The following is a 17,331-nucleotide window of genomic DNA, read 5'->3' as shown; positions in this document are numbered from 1 at the left end:
TTCTCACGGGTCTTCTTGCTCCATCACTTCCTAAAGGTGCTTCTGTGGTTGTTTTTATTCTCCATCCGAAGTCTGCGTGGCAGCTCCAGGCACATTAGCGTAGCATTGCCATGAACCTGCATTTGTTCGTGCATCTGTGTGTGATCTACAAAAACTGTTGAGCCACTATTAAAAAGTCAAAGCGAAAATAAAGTCTCCCTTTTTGTATTTAGACAGAAACACGTTTTTGCTTGCTATGTGCATCACAAATGCAAGACTGATATTTTGTCAGGTCAGAGATTGTGAGTGTAGCTGATAACAATCTGCCAACGATGTTTTTCTGTCTTCAGCAGGAAGCTGGGTGTGTCATTTTAAGAATCCTGGGTAGTTTGGCTTCGTAAACATTGCATATTCTAAAAAGTATTATAATGAGGACCTCCACTAGTAAGTATTTAGAAGCGTTATTCTCATTGCATCCAGTATCCTAAAGCAGCACTGGAAGCCAAAATTGCACATTATACCTTTTGCCAGGATCTGATGCCCGAAGAGTGATGCTCCGCACATCTCTCCTCTTCCTTCCCACACCCTTAGGCTTGTGTGATCCTAAGGTGGGCTTTTTCCTTTGCCAACTGGACCGAAAAATACATTTTTTTTTTTTTCTTGCATCCCCCAGATATATTTCAATCTGGGTTAGCTCATTACGTGACTTCACTATGGAGAAGGGGCAAGGTGATGATATAAGAAAGGAGGTACAGACTTTCCTCTGGCTTGTTCTAACCCAAAAGTTTGAGTCGTGTCATGACAGACCGGATTGGTGGTTCGAGTTCAGACTAACAATCGTTTTTATTTTGGCCTTGATTAGTTCCCCATTCTCCTGCACAAATGCTTGAACCAGGATGAAAGAAAGGATGGGAGTGTTTCTTTTTAAAGCAACGCTGCGATATAGAACTACAGCTTTAGTGGTTGTGGTCTGTTCCTGGCAAACTATCAATATCTTGTTCTCATGCTTGTGTTCAATAGTTCATCTCCGTTGATTTCATACCAAGAAATGCCTAATCAAGAGTGTGAAGCAGTTGTTCAACGGGGTGAAGAGGTAACAAACAGAATTGGTCTGGAAATTTGTGAGTCCTGAACCAAATTATTGATATCATCTATATTCCAAAATGGATGGATGTATTTTATCATTAGGGATGGAGGAGGGTTTGGTTGACCATTTGTAGCTTCTTGGACAGGTTAATAACTACTTTTGGTGTGATTGATAAACGTATACATCAAGTCTCTCAGTCCTGTTGAACACCTCCAAGCTCAATCCTGGCTAATACTGATGGTTGAAGGCACCACCCAGCATTTGGGCCAAAATTTTCCAATGTGACTAACAAGTCTGGATGCTTAACTTCAGGCATCTTTAACATCCTCTTTATGGCGTTTCAGTTACGTATGCAAAATCACTAGCCACACCTGAAAGCTTTCCCTTTTTTTAATGTACTTGTGGTTTGTGCGCTGTAGACCATTCCCAGAAGGCACTGGAATGAACTCGCTGGCAATGGCAGTGGAAAAATTTGAGACGTGTGGAAGTTGAGCTCCGTGATGGTGCTCTCTTACCAGCTCTCTTCCCATAGAAAGTGTCAGTTGGAAAATGTCAGGAGTTGGTAATAGGTTGGTTGATCTCCTTTACGCAGTAGAAGAGAAATCTGTCGGTGTATCACCTGTTTGGTAAACAAGTCACATCAGGATCAGTTGGTTCATATGGCAGAGAAATGTATATATATTTTTATATATATCTATATATCTATGTATCTATAAAAGCCATACGCACACACACATATATATCTATATAAAAACGGGCATTTTAAGCTCAAAATGTATTGCCGGTATCTTAGTGTGTTCTTTTTGCATTAGGGTATGAGGATAGTGGCCTGTAGGATATCAGGATTGAATTTTGTTGCTCTTCTATTAATTTCCTTTATGGACTACAAGCACACTTTCTGTTTGTTTTGGGGAAAGGCCATTGTTATTACAAGTCAAAGAGATAAAGCCTATCATGGCGTAAGAAAAAATCTTTTCACTTCTAACAGAAGTCAAAAGCCCCTGCTTACTAGGATACGATAGGGATGTTAAGAGCTTGACTTAGTGACTTAAAATGTCCCAAAAGATACCTTTGGCTTAGTCTCACGCTTTATCTAGACAATAGGAAAATTATTCTGGAAGTCTGCAGGAAGTTTTTTGGTTGTTTTTTTCTTTTTTTTTTCACTAAAAAGTTTCATATGTTGGGTGGGAACAATCACTTCCTTTCTTGCATTTGAGAGGCTGAACTTGGGTATAAAACCTTCAGCTCGGTGTCCATGCGCTCCTAAGGAGCATACGCTTGGAAAGAAAGGTGGGTTGAAGATTTCAGTGCTGGCGCTGCCACATTATTTCCTTTCACGAGTCCTTATTTTCCTTAAAGACCTGTGACCCTTTCAACTTCCATACTTAGGTACTTGGTACCATGCAGAGCTCATACTTGGTATGGGCAGAACTATGCGTGACAGAAATGCGTGATCTGCTGATAGATCTTTATTTGGCCGTTTTGCGTTCCGTTAGAAAATAAAATGTTCAAATTCCGTTTAAAAAGAAAAAGGTTATGGAAGAAATTTAATTGCTGAAAATAGACGTGTATGAATTGCATGGAAACATCTGCTCATTCAGAATTGTGTCCTTAATGGGCCTGCCCTGATAGCTGATACTGTTTACCTGCCATACTAAAGTGAATATCACATATCAAATGCAAAATCTTGCATTATTATAATAACAAGAGTTGGCTTCCACAGGAACTGTTACCTGCCAGAGCTTTGTGCAATTAATACATTAGCCATTGCATTGGAGGTAAGAGGCTGCTGTTACCAACATCATGTTATGCTTTCTTGAGCAAGTGGTGCCCAGATTTAGGCCAGTGTATCCTGACTCTGCTTCATCTTATACCTAAGAAATACTGGTTTATTCTTAGATCTCCAGGTCTTAGCTAGATGGTTTTAACCTAGCACCACCCAGTGACATAGGGAAATATTAGTCAAGTTTCCAGAAGAGAGACTGGAACTTTGCTTAAGTTTTTGGCAGGGCCAGGAGGTGAGCAAAGATTTTGTCTGTCCCAACCTGTGCTACGTTCTCTAGGACATTGTCTTGCTGTAAGTGCTTACGCAGCTGTCTCTGAAGCTACCAAGTAAAAAGTCTGGTAATGACTAAAATTATCTCAATTTTGATTTTATATGTGTGTATTTATATTTTTTATGTATATATATAAAGTAGGTTTTCTTGCTTGAAGAATGCTTGTACATAGGTGCCTTTCTCTTCAATCAGAAGAGTTTTGCATCTGTTTTTTCCTGCCTTCACTTTCATCTGACCAGTTGCTGAGAGAGCACTGTGTGTAGCCTCCTCTAATAAGCCAGGAGAGCAAGATAGTGCGGTACAGATTGCACTTCTTTTTCTGCAATAAAGGCAGAATTGCTGTTCCTTCTGTACCCCTGTGTTGGTTTTAGGGACAAACAGTCCCTCAGTGGAAGTTCATTACTGAAGTGTTGAGTATTGCTGTCCTGAACCTGAGCCGTGACCAAATTAAGAAGGTATATATTCAATAAGCCTTTGGTTTTGGAGTCGCTGCTGTGCTACAGAAAAGTGATGTACCAAGAAAGAAATTTTGTGCTTCTTTAGTGATTTTTCCTTAAAAAGGTGCAGGAGTTTCGGTTTCTTGCCTGAACTGTTCAGCTTAAGAAATTTTCCAGCATTTGAAGTGGTGACAGATCCCCGTAACTTGCATTTGGGATTCTAAGCCTTTCTGTCCAGAGATCCCGAGGAGCTGTGTACTTATCAAGTTCAGCTTTTACAGTGCCTCTGTGGGATGAAATTATCATTGTTTGTCGGATGGGAAGACAGCATAGTGTGACCTGCCTGAGATCATGCTGCAGACCCGTGTCGGGAGAGGAGTGGATTCCATCCTCCCTTAACTTCAAAATCAGCCTTTCATGAAAGTGAAGAACTTGTTACGTAGACGCTGGCGACGTTACACACCCTGATACGCTCCAGTAAGAAATGCTGTCTTAACAAAGTTTTCTCATAAGCAGCACGCTAGCAGCTATCGGCTTGTTTTATTTCAGCAGTGGACAAATTCACCTTCGGGGCTGTGCTGCGACGGCTGAACTCATCCCTCCTGTACCCTGTGGGTCGTCTGAACCCGGGCTGGCTGACATAATAAGCAATTGCTCTGTATAGCTTCAGTAATGCAAGCATTAATATTGATCCAGCCCTGACTTCTCTAAGAACAACAACAACAAAAAAAAAATGTATCTGTTATCTTGAGAAACCTCCCAAACAGCTCTAGTCTCCTTTCATTACAGGAGAGAGTTATTAGGGCAGATGGCCGAGGTGATATCCATTTGACCTATAGATGCTAACTCAAGAGTTGGATCATTAATAAGGTGGCTGGAGATAGGGAGAGATGGCAGTAAAGAGAGTTAAGAAGCAATCCTGTGCACAAAGGATCGCGCCTCCAGAGGTGCCGGGTGGCGGATGAGATGGACAAAGGTGAAAAAGTGGCCGCGTGGTTTTAAATGCTGACCGCCGGGTCGGGCAGATCATGGTTACCAGCTGGCGTTTACCCATAGTTGGATCCTGCTCCGGTGTGAATCCTTCGGGACCAAAAGGAGCCTGGAGGTCTTGAATGCAAGGCAGAGATTTCACTTTCTCTAATTAACTCCCCCCCCCCAAAAAAAAAAAAGTGCTTTATTGTTTTCTGCCATGGCCACAGCTGCGGTGGCTCAGGTTTGAAAGCTGCTGCCTGGCAGAAAACCAGTCCATGCTGAGGATCAGACCGTGGCCTTGTTCCAAGAGAAATTTGGGTTTCATTTGACCACGATAGGATTCCAGATTGTCATCTGAGCATGTCTGAAAAGTGGTGAATGTGTGTCAGTAGTTAAGTGCTCGTGAACTTCCTTAGTCCCTGGATTGTTCAGGACTGACCCAGGCAATTTTTTCCAGATGTTTTGGGGAATCCAAGTCCGTATAAAAGGGATCGTAATGCTTCTGCTTCCTTACTAAGTTGTCTTTGTGGCTTGCAGGAATGTGCATGAAAGCTGGAGCCAAGACACCCCGATTTCTAGCCTCACCTCTACAAACTGCACTTTAACCTTTTCTGCCCTTCCCTGGCATCACCACACAAGATCACAGAAACTTCGTGGGCCCGGTGCAAACTTTACTTGGCCTTATTAAAAAAAAAATAAGCATTGCTCTTTTTTTTATTGTGCAAAACTCTGGTCCCTGTTCTCTGAAACTGTTTTTTCGCCTTTGATCCAGCAGCTGCTGGTATTCTGCAGTCCTGAGTAGGTAAAACATGAGAAGCACCTTGGGATGGGAAGGAGTTACAAAAATATGAAATATTGCAGTGATATATGGTATAACAGAGCAGCTATTTAAGCGGACACCGGGCAGAAATCTTTAGCAAATAAATGTTCTGATTTTTCTAGTAAATGTAATTTTTTTACTGTTCATTGCAGTAGTTTCTCTTCCACTTTGTTGACTCTTTTTATCCCCATGTTTTTTACATTAAAATGGTTTATGTTGCTATCTCTAAAGTCTGCACGATCAAACCCTCTCTTTCCTAATGTTGGAATTTGGCTACAACTTTCATCTTGTAGCTGAGACAGAAGACTTCTCTAAATCCCAATGTTAAAGTATGGTGTTTGCTTTAAATTTTATCACTCCTTAAAATTTTAAATGAAAACAAACTCTCAGTGATGAACTAGGGTGAATGAGGTTGAGAGGGAACTGCTCGGTAGCAACCGGTGCTATATGACATCTGATGAATGCTAATTCTTCATCCCCAAAACAGTTTTGAGCAGATGAAGGCAGCTGATTTCTGCAACAGCTTAAACAGAGATTGAAATTACTTCCATGATCTGGAAGCTGGTTTTTTTTTCCCCCATAGCAGGTGCAGGCTGGGTTCACAGTGATTTCTCAGTTATACTCTAACTTTGCAGTTTAAAAAATTTAATGTCAGTGCCCAACCAGGCAAAACCTAACTCCCTAACATTTCTGTTTTTCACGGAAGGCTAAGACTTTATCCTCAGGCAAAGTCTCCTCTCTGGGCTGGCTGCTGTAAATCCTCTGGGCCCTGGCAAAAGCCAGAGTTGCTAGCTCATTTTACTTAATTTGTGATGCTGGCAAGATTTGTGCTGCAGCCCAGGGCTCTTGACTCAACTCTCCTAAATCAGAGCATTGACACATTACAGTAGAGAAACACCAGCACAGAAAACCTGAAAATAAATGCCTTGAAAAGAGAGATTTCAGAAAGATGCTGTCTTACAAAGCTTTAAATGGGGTTAACATAACGTTTTTAAGTTTCTTGGTGTTTGCTTCTTTAAAACCACCTGCTCATTAAGAAATTGTGTTTTTTCCGCTGTCATAATAAATGTTTTTTACTACATATTTCGTGTGAGAATCTTAGGGCGCTTGATATCTTTCCGCAGAAACACTGCTAGACAAAATGTCATGGGTTTTTGCAGGTGGGTAAACAGAGACATGGGGTAAAGTGAAGTGAGCTTGTCTACACAGGAGTGTTAACTGGCATAGGTGTAATGATGTAATTACAGCAAATATAAATGTGTCAGGTTAACGCCAGTGTGCTCGTTCTTATTCCAGACTAAGAATCCTTTTTCCTGCTTGGATAATTCCATTTTGAAAGTGAGGAAGTGTATCCAAGAGGATAAAGTGCTTGGCTGTAGTTGGAGAGATCACGGGTTCTCTTCTCAAACCTGCCGTGGATTTACTGGGAGATCTCAAGTGAATTTTTGCCTTTCTCTGCACCGTGATGTCACGTGTAGGACTGAAGATGGTGTTACATGTAGGAAAAAAAATAATTGCTGTTAAACAAAAAACCAGAGCAGTCACACGGGTGGTGTCCATGCTGGTGCCTGATGTCCTCATTGTGCGTGTTTCAGGTTTATCTTACTTTCAAAAGCTGTTTTTTTGATCTCGTAGCCTGAATGCCCACTTGCAACTGGAGTGCGTTAGGCGTATTCCTCTGGCAACATCTTTCATTTTGATTTCACTACAGCAGGAAGCCAGCATATGCACTCCAGGATTGCTCCATGATGCAAACAAAACAGCAGTAAGCAGGGATGATGGGGAGATGCATGTCAAAGGCGTGCTCCTGATCCAGACCAACATGCACAAACGCAATGCTGGGGTGTTCCCGTATAATCATAACAGATAACGTCCGTGTGCAGCAAGCTCTTAAGATGGTATCAGAGACAGAACTTGGGAGGTTGGATGGGGTTTAGTCCTCTGCTTTAACCTTCAGTGTGTGCTGCTTCAGGAAAAACAAACCAGGTTTAAGAAGACATTTTCCTAGTAGTTAATCTGCAGTCAAAATTGTGTGACATATAAGCAAGACAGCTAATTCTAATGAATTTTACTTTGATGTATGCTTTGCAGTCCACTTTGTAACAGCAAAAAATGCTTCAACCTCTCTCCCTTTGTTTAAGGAGAATGAACCAGGTTCGTGTTACTGTAATCCCAACAACTGCAGTAAGAAATAATCAGGACGTTTTTAGGTAGAACTGACACTATGGACCTGCTCCACGAGGTCTCCCACCATCGGAGAGCTCCACCCTCATGCCCTTTGCTCATGGGTTTGACGTTACGTTGCAACGAGGGCACCTGCCAGTTGTGATGGTGGCTGATGTGAGACACGGGAGAGGCCACACTTTACTTCCAAGTAGACCAGTAAGAAGCTGTTAGGTGGACAGTTCGCTCTTGTGGGCTGAGATGCACGTGAACATTTGCTCTGATTCTTGGTTGTTTCTGTAAAACACATTTTTAATTATCCTAACGCTTTTTAAAATGTTCTTTGTTACAGAAGAGGAGGAGGAACAGGTGCCTACCGATGGAGGTACATCTGCAGAGGCCATGCAGGTGCCACTGGAAGAAGAGGGAGAGATGGAAGAGGATGAGGCAATTAATGACGAGAACTACCTGAGCAAGAGACCGTTAGAAAGCCCTGATGCTGAGGAATTTCTGCCTGTGAAACGGCCAAAACTGTCTGTTTCCAAAGGGGACACCTTGGACGGAGCTTTGGAACCGCGTGAGCCTCTGAGCTCAATAAATACTCAAAAAGTACCACCAATGCTTTCTCCAGTTCATGTTCAGGACAGTACAGACTTAGCCCCTCCTTCACCAGAACCACCAATGTTGGCTCCCATTGCAAAATCGCAAGTGCCAACCCCCAAAACTTTAGAAGCAAAGCCCTTTGTACCCAAAACAAAGTCCAAAACAAGTTCTCCGGGACAGAAGACAAAATCACCTAAAACTACGCCCTCACCAGTGGTAACTGGAAGTCCCATACGTTCACCAAAAACCGGATCCAAAGAAAAAAAGTCACCAGGTCGCGCCAAGAGCCCAAAAAGTCCTAAAAGTCCAAAGGTTCCTGCTCATGTTCCCCAACCACCCGTCAAGCCTGAAACACCAAGTCGAACCCCTCTGGCTGCATTGAGTGACAAGATAGGAAAGGAAAACATTCAAGTAAAACAAGGGCAGACGCCACCTGAGCCTGCCACCAAGCCAAATATTGAAAACCAGACTAAGAAAGTACCGGTAATGGACAAGACTATTGATGATTCAATTGATGCTGTGATTGCTCGTGCGTGTGCAGAACGAGAACCGGATCCCTTTGAGTTTTCCTCTGGTTCTGAATCAGAAGGAGAAATTTTTACCAGTCCTAAAAGACTTTCTATTTCAGAGACTACAACTCCTAAACCTTCTGTTTCTGCCAATAATGCAAATAAGGCAGGAGCAACTCCAATACCTCCTTCAGGTGGGACTTCAAGTTCAGACATTTCATGGACAATGGATGACTCAATTGATGAGGTCATTCGAAAGGCAAACATGGGGACACCTTCTAATCCCCCTACCAACTTCACTTATTTTTCCTCTCCTTCTGCTTCACCGCCAACTCCAGAACCTCTTCTAAAAGTCTATGAGGAGAAAACCAAGTTGGCTTCATCGGTAGAAGTGAAAAAGAAATTGAAAAAGGAGCTGAAGACAAAAATGAAGAAGAAAGAAAAACAAAAGGAAAAAGATAAAGAGAAAAACAAGGAGAAAAACAAGGAGAAGGAAAAGAACAAGGAGAAGGATAAAGACAAGGAAGGAAACAAGGAAGCAAAATTTCAGTGGAAGGAGCTACTCAAAGATGATGATCTTGATCCCTATAAATTCAAACTAAAGGACTTTGAGGATGCTGACACAAAAGTAAAGTTGAAAGATGGCACGACCAAAAAAGAGAGAGAAAAACATAAAGATAAAAAGAAAGAGAAAGAGAAAGGCAAAAAAGACAAGGATAAGAAAGACAAAGAGAAACTTAAAGATAAGGGTAAGGAAGATAAGATAAAGGCTCCATCAGCACCTCTTGTGTTACCTCCCAAAGAAATGTCTTTGCCCTTGTTCAGCACACCAACTGCCATGAGGCTTCCCAGCATGTTACCTTCCTTGTCTCCAATGCTTCCTGAAAAACTGTTTGAGGACAAAGAGAAACCAAAAGAGAAGAAGAAAGACAAAAAAGAGAAGAAGAAGAAGAAAGAAAGGGAGAAAGACAAAGAAAAGGAAAAGAAGGAGAAGGAAAAGGAGAGGAAAGAAAGAGAAAAGAAAGAGAAAGAAAAAGAGAAACACAAACATGAAAAGGTAAGCTGTTTAGATGAATCGAGATGGCATACTTGCTTGAAAAATGCATGTGGATTCCTATATTTGCTGCTGAGTGTTGTTTAAAGAGCTTTGAGGAGATGTTTGGTTACAGGTTTGGTGTTTTTTAAAAATAACAGCTCCAAGGAAGGTGTCCCCCCAAGAGTTTCAGGGCTTGTCCCACCTCCTTCGAAGACAAAACAATGAAAGGTCAATTCTGTGAATCTGAAATGTGAGATTGCCCTGGTTTTCCTCAGCTCGCTTTTCACTTTGAAAAGCTGAGGCTCAGACCCAGCAGCAGCACACACACAACACATGTGCGTAGTGTTGCAGTGCACAAATGTCGTTCTGTGGATTTCCACTAGTAGGGCCTGCAACCCTATACCTTTCATATCAACTTTAAATTTTGTTTCTACAAGTCTGCTGCTTCAAAGCTCGTAGAAGCCTGTAAATGACCAGAAATGGGGAGCAGCCTGCCTTCAAATAAACAAGTTCACCAGTTTCTCAGATATTCAGAAGAGCTGCTGAATCCTCTCTTAGCAAGACCGCCCCCTTGTTGTTCCAATTTGTTTGAAGTAAGAAAATTGTTTTCAAATTATGGTCGTAAGTGTTCAAATGTCACCTTTCGTTTTGAGTCTTATGCTTGAGAGAGAGGAGAGCTAGTTTTCAAGTAGGTTGAGCTCCTTCCACTCCTGTAACCCTTACTGATTTACATCAGCCACAGATAATTTCTTCTTTCCAATATCACCTAATCTTGAGAATATATTTAATATTTAAGAAATGAAACCAGCGTATTTGCATGTTATCAGATTTGAAATCCCATTAGAAACTGCTCCCCTAATTCAGGGTTTGCTCTAATTTTTCGTCACTTCACCTTATAATACGCATTAAATTGTTGATATTAAAAAAAAAAAAAAAAAAAAGGAAGAAAAAAGAAGAAAAGAGATTGTCTTCCTATGTGATAACCTTGGATGCAGGATTTCCTTAATCTATCCTCAGCATTAGGAAGCACTGTATAAGTTCTGGTTTTACCAAGATGCTCTTTACATCCTGCTTGAGTGTAATACTCAGTTCATACAAGCTCAGATTTGGGACGTTCCTTACTTTCCTTTTTTGCCACTGTACCCTGTTATGCTACCTGCTGGACTTGAAACAGAGTGCTGATTTCAAAACTTGACGTGTTTTTTAAGTTGACATACGGTTTTTCAGTGCAGAATCTGGGTGATCTGGAGAACTAACATTTGTTTGCTGTGGATGAGTCGGTGATCGACAGGGTGGTGGTCCAGTTGTCTGCGTTAATTTAGTGTCTGGTTTTAGACTGCAGCAACACTTTGACAGCTTCCCCATTTTGTCTGTCTGCCCCTCACGCCTGAGGTGTTTTGTCAGTATTTCACTGAGAATTTCTGCAAAGCTTTCTTTTTAAGTTAAATAAGTGTGTATATAAAATAGAGGTGAGTTACTTGGTTTTCATACATTCAGTTTTGCATTTCTTCTGCAAATCTCTATATCTAGTTTGCTTTAGAGCAATATAACAGATATGCTTTGGTATAGTCTGAACATAGATGTATCAGGAAGAGGAGTTCAACAGTAATAAAAACTTGGACAAATTAAATTGACAAAGCTGCCCATTACCTTGGCAAAAAGTCACTGTCAAAAGATAAACTTTAAAGCTAGAATGCATGAAAGAGTCCCCAGATAGAATTAAAATTTAAACTGATTCTTGATAGATAAGCTTTTTTTAAATCCACCTCTTTGCTGCAAGTCAGGATTTTAAAAATAAATTTCCCCTTTAAATCTCTTGAGCGATTTTCATTTTTTGCAAGGCCGCACTGCTGGTGTCCTGGAAAAATGGAGAGTTAGAGCTTTATCAGTTGGTGCCCTGAGGTATGTGGCAAAGAAGCTAAATCCTTGAAGATTAGCAAAAAAAATGCAGCACATGGCAATAAGGGGCTTATATGACTACTAGTATTAGTTCAGGTGAAAGAAGTATTGCTTATACATAAAACTGGACAAATCCACTGACAATGTATTTTTAGTTAGCTACAAAGGAGTCTTATATTGCTGGACTTTACCTCTTTGGTGATTTGGGAAGCTTAGTAATCCACTGTAAATGCTCTTCTGCTGGCCCCAATTCCCAGTATTACTCCAGAATGCTGCTCTTCCGTTTTAACCCCTAAAAGTACCTGTTTCCTTAATTTAGCTTTTAGATCACACAATTACTTATTTAGCCAGCAGTTGTGCTGTAAGAGCAAACGATCAAGTTACTGCTCGGACGTTTAACCTTCCGCGGCGCGTCTGCTTCGGAGGCGTAAGCGCAGCCTGAAAGATGAGTTCCTGGGCTAACGGCAGTTTCAGCTCTTGGTGGTCAGTAGAAAATAGCAGATTTCTATTTCTAATATTGCTATACTTAAGCAAATGAGTGACTCAAAGGTATTTTCCCATTTTTGAGTATTGTTACAGTTACTACCTAAGCGTGCATCCCATCCTGTTGGGGAATTGAAGCTTTTTATCAAGTTTTCCCTGTAATTTTGCCCCAGACTGCTGGAAGACACAGAACAGCAACCAGTACTCTGCATAAATAGCAGAAAGCAGAAGCTGAAGGCTGCATGCTGGAAGTGTTCAGTGGCGGCACGGAGGAAAAGGAGCTTTTGTGCAGGACTTGCCTGCATCTCTGTGCTCCCCAGTAAGTGTTGGGGTGCTGCCCTGGGAGCCAGAAAAGGAGAGGGTGAGCTGGGGTGCTGCCTTGCATGCAGTACCGAATTAAAAGCAAACGGTTGAAGTAGTTACACCCCACTTCTACTATGGAGATTACCGGGCGTGCTGGAGGAGTGACTGAGCAGCTCACGAAGCAGCTGCTTGACCCAGTTTCAGCTAACCTTAATACGCTGAGCTGTAAACCAAAGTAGTTGAGGAACTGCTTCACGAGAAATGGAGCCATCCTTGCATCGGGGCAGGGCTTGCCAGAGCTGCCCCGAAGTAAACTGCCCTTACTTGGGAATCAAAATCCTGGCATCGATATAGAGGAAGACTAGGCTATGCAGGATATAACTGTGAATGCTCCTTCATTTTCTCTCTGCTCCAGCCATGCAAACCCTACACACAAACCCATGTTGTAGGAAGATGCTTCCGCTCCTCTTGTATCAAAGGATAAGATTTAGTATTGTCGTGGAGCCCAGTTTTCCTCTCACAGCAGACTGCTATGTTGGTATCTGAGCATAAAGAAGTATTGTATGTGCTTTTCTTCTGCCACATGAGCCCACACCACCATTGTTTAGAACATCTTGGTGGTATACAAATAATAATACAAAGGGCGTTTATACAAAGGAGGGATGACATGGGTATATTTCTGTGCTGTGTGCTGGAAGCTAAGCAGCAGTGCCTGGCCTGTCCTAGGAAGCTTTGTATTCAAAATAGGCACTACGGAAGGAGGAGAAACCTGGAGGAAAAGCAGTACGATAATCTGTGCAAAGCCATGTGCCTGAGCCTGCTGTACCCAGGGTTCAATTCCACGTCTCTTTCTGGTGGACGATGCTACAGGTTAAAATGCTGGGAAAGCAGTTAAGACACTTGCCTATGGGAAGTGGCAGTGAAGTTGTTGCAGGCATTAGGAGCTCCAGAGGCAAAAAAAGCTCTTGCAACAGTCCACGGGAATGACATAACGAAAAATCATGTGTAAACAAAAGCGTAGAGAGGGGCCTGTGAAGTAGGCTAATACATATCCGTGGAGAGCTTTATTGACAAGCATGGTTAACTGTGTCGAAACAGAAGTGCTACTCAGGCTGCAGCCCTTCTCTCTCTGGAGTAGGCATTTCCTCATGAGCAGCTCCGATTCTTTGGGCAAGGTGCGTGACGTGGGACTTTGTCATTACCGTTCCTCAATGTAGGTCCTAACTGAGTCCTCCCACTCTGGCCTGCTGTCTCCTGTGCTGCTTTCTGTGCTTTGAATTGATTGTTTGCCCTCCCTTTCTTTATGAAAGCTTTTTAAAACAGATTTCTCCCACTGAGAGTCGCTTGGGTTTCCATTTAGTGCATATGTACTATTTTTGTGTCTTAAAGTTTCCGGACCAGATTCAGCTAAGTGATTGTTTTACTAAATAGGACGACGTGCATGCTCAAAATGAGATCAGTCTCCCTCTCTTTATATATATATATATATTATATATATATATATATATATATAAAAAAAAATGCGTATAGACCTCTTGTATATTTGGATATAAGTTGAGCAACTTACACGTGGAGAATCATTACATCGTCAGCTGTAAAATCTGAAATGTTTCTATAGGCTTTGCAAAGCAGTAGCTCCATGAGAGTTGGTAATTTTGGCAGATACAGGTTCAGAGGCTTTGAGGACATACTCAGGTGGTCTAAACTCCACCAGATGCTGAGGTTGGAAACGAGGCCATTTGAAAAACAGGCATTAGAAACCTCAGCCTGATTGTATTAAAAAGCAATGGTTCTGCTATACCTTTGTGGATAAGCACTTTTATAAAGTATTCACTGTTGGCTCTTGGGGTTTATTTGCTTCCTCTGTGTCTAGGTTTTATTCAAGAGGGTCACAGTACATTTATGTGATGAACCTGGGAAATAACTGAATTTAAATCTCAGAAAAAAGTGCAAACACCAATGAGTACCTATCAAATTTGAGTACTAAGGTCAAAGCAATTCATGTCGTTGTTTAGAAACATACTGGGGGTTTTGTGTCTCTAGAGAAACACTAAATTGGGAAGACTTGTTAACAAAGTGTGTGAGCAGGTACAAATGCAATGAAATTTCAAGTTGATTTCTTAGTCTAGAGTTCATATTTGTGATTTGCTGTGGCTGGGAGCTCCCAACGAACTCTAGCCATCCATGCCACAGCACGAAGCATGAGAGCGCAGCGATCAGTCTGTCGTAAGTCTGTCTCATTAAGCCAATATACTCTGTTTGGTTAACTCCATTGATGCTTTCATGTAATTAGTATATTTTGGGAGTCTGCTTGAGTGTTTGACTGATGATTGTGTTCCCTTGTACAGATAAAGGTGGAACCAGTTGTTCCAGCTCCATCACCGGTTATTCCTCGGCTGACATTAAGAGTGGGTGCAGGCCAAGACAAGATGTAAGTACAACTAAATCCATCTGCAAGGTGTACGCTTACCACAGTTCATCCTCTGTCACTTGTGATAGCTCTTCTTTTCAGTGGGAAACACTTAAAAATTAGTGGCAAATGACACACATACAGCTATGACATCTTTTGACCATTCTAATGAAAAATCAAGCAGAACGCTTGCCAATACAAAATTTTTTGACATTTTGCCCTTTTTCTTCTCCTCTCCAAGTGAGACCCATCGTCTTCTATCCACTCAGATGTGTTTTTCACTCCGTGCCTTTCTAGGGCATGGGTTGCAAGACTCCATCTAGACTCGTATGATGCCTCCAGTGACATTTAGTGAGGTTTCCGTAATGGGTGGTTATCCCTAGTGTAACCTACAGCTGAGTTTCATAACGCTCTTCAGCTAACAGTTGTTTTATGCTTTAAAACAGAACAGTTGAAATGCCTTTATACACGTCTGTTTCATTATAACTGTTGATGATTATTCATGAGTGTACCTAACGCATTTCAAATGCTGGTTCATTAGCTCCCTAATTATTGGGTGCTGTTGTACAAATAATAGTTACTTTGTACTGTATGAGCATAAATAGGATGATCCCTATCCTGTGATCATGCAGCATAAACAGGTGGCTGGAGAGGCGGGGGAAACCACGCATCACTGGGCTTTTTAGGCTGGTCCTGTGTTGTATGTGATTCTTTTAATCAGGTTTTTCATGTTTTTAATGGCGCAGAGCGCACTTTCATGTCTGATGGTAAACATGAGCACCAAACAGATTGTGTCTTTCCACTTGTCACATTAAATATCACTAATGTAGCTGTTTCTCTTTTATAGCCATTCTGAAGTAAATCTCCTAATTGCTGATTTTTCTGCTTTAGAAGATGGCAACTTTGATGATTATTCTGTTTTTCTGTGCTATCCTACTCCTCTCCAGTAGGTCACTGACTTTTACTGTTTTGAAATTGCCAAGGGACTTCAGTCATTTCTTGGTTTCTATGGGACACCCCCACCCCAAATATCAGGGCTTTTTCCTGCTCTTCAACCATTTCTGCTTTCTTCCTCTCACAATATTTAAGTGTGTTCTAAAATTTCTGTTCCTCAGATGGCTGTACGAAAGCCCCAGCTTTTTCAGAGCAATTGTCTGTCCTGTACAGACTTGAATGTGCACGGGTGGGCAGACTGTCCCTTTAAAGCCCACGAATCTATTTTCCTCCTTGAGGAGCTATGGGTACTTTTAAACTCCTCTTTTTCAAGGACAGTATAAATGTCAATATGGGGAAAATTAAGTCGTATTTTCAAGGCAGAACTTCTAAATTAAAGTTCTGAAGCCGTATTTTAGCACCAGAGTTGAGTTTGCTTTCCATCTTATCTCATCCCAGTCTTTCTCACGCCCACACACATTTTGAGAAGGGATTTCAGAGTCCATCTGCTTACTATGAATCATACGGGTACATCAGCAGCAGCCCTGCCAGCCTGTACGGGGTCAGAGATACTGACATCTTGTTTTACAGCCTTTTGGGAAACTCGCTTCTTTCCCAGTTTCCTTTGTGCATCTTCAGTGGTACCTTGACCTCCATGTGAGGTCTCAGGTGCCTTAGCATGGCAGAGCCTAGAGCTTAAACCCCAACTCCAGGATGGGAGATACACAAAGCTGACTTAGCTGCAAGTTTCTACACAAAATAGGGGAGAATTAAACACCGAGTTTGAGATCTTCAGGGGCAGGGGAGTCCTGGAGGCGGCTGGTAGGAAATGCTAAAAAGTGGTTATGCTGCAGCTCTCGGCAGCATCTGTACTGGGCCTAGGAGGGGAACTTTATCTTCTCCACGTGACACTCGTCCTTGAGATTACTTTAGGATGCGTAATCAAACAAGATTTGATTCATTAGTCAATTCCATCTCTATTTGCTTAGTGGTTTCCCTTTTCTACCTTCATAGAATCGTAGAACCACAGGGTGGTTTGGGTTGGAAGGGACCTTAAAGACCATCTAGTTCCAACACCCCTGCCTTGGGAAGGGACACCTCCCACTAGACCAGGTTGCTCCAAGCCCCATCCAACACTGCCAGGGAGGGGGCAGCCACAGCTTCTCTGGGCAACCTGCTCCAGTGTCTCATCACCCTCACAGTGAAAAATGTCTTCCTTCCATCTAACCTCGATCTCCCCTCTTTCAGTTTGAAACCATTACCCCTCATCCTGTCACCACACTCCCTGATCAAGAGTCCCCCCCCACCTCTCCCGTAGGCCCTGTTTAAGTACTGGAAAGCCCCTATAAGGTCTCCCCGGAGCCTTCTCTTCTCCAGGCTGAACAACCCCAACTCTCTCAGCCTGTCCTCACAGGGGAGCTGCTCCAGCCCCTGAGCATCTTCGTAGCCTCCTCTGGACCCACTTGAGTAGGTCCATGTCCTTCTTGTGCTGGGGGCCTCAGAGATGGACTCAGCGCTTCAGGTGGGGTCTCACCAGAGCAGAGTAGAGGGGAGAACCACCTCCCTCGACCTGCTGGCCATACTTCTCTTGGGACCTTAAATATCTCCTCACTGCCCACCATACTGGCACCCTAAAGTTG

General features: G+C 42.3%; 1 protein-coding gene across 1 annotated transcript in view; it reads left to right on the top strand.

The window, feature by feature from the left end:
• Window positions 1-17,331, top strand: part of TAF3 (TATA-box binding protein associated factor 3) — a 120,283-nt gene that overhangs the window by 82,045 nt on the left and 20,907 nt on the right. Inside the window, exons 3-4 of the mRNA XM_086474861.1 lie at window positions 7,868-9,684; window positions 14,697-14,779. Of these exons, the coding sequence (XP_086330987.1) occupies window positions 7,868-9,684; window positions 14,697-14,779 (1,900 nt within the window). The remainder of the gene's footprint in view (window positions 1-7,867; window positions 9,685-14,696; window positions 14,780-17,331) is intronic.

Source organism: Leptosomus discolor, chromosome 1, assembly GCF_034619465.1.
Source record: "Leptosomus discolor isolate bLepDis1 chromosome 1, bLepDis1.hap2, whole genome shotgun sequence".
NCBI lineage: Eukaryota > Metazoa > Chordata > Aves > Leptosomiformes > Leptosomidae > Leptosomus > Leptosomus discolor.
This window is presented reverse-complemented; position numbering and strand designations above follow the sequence as displayed.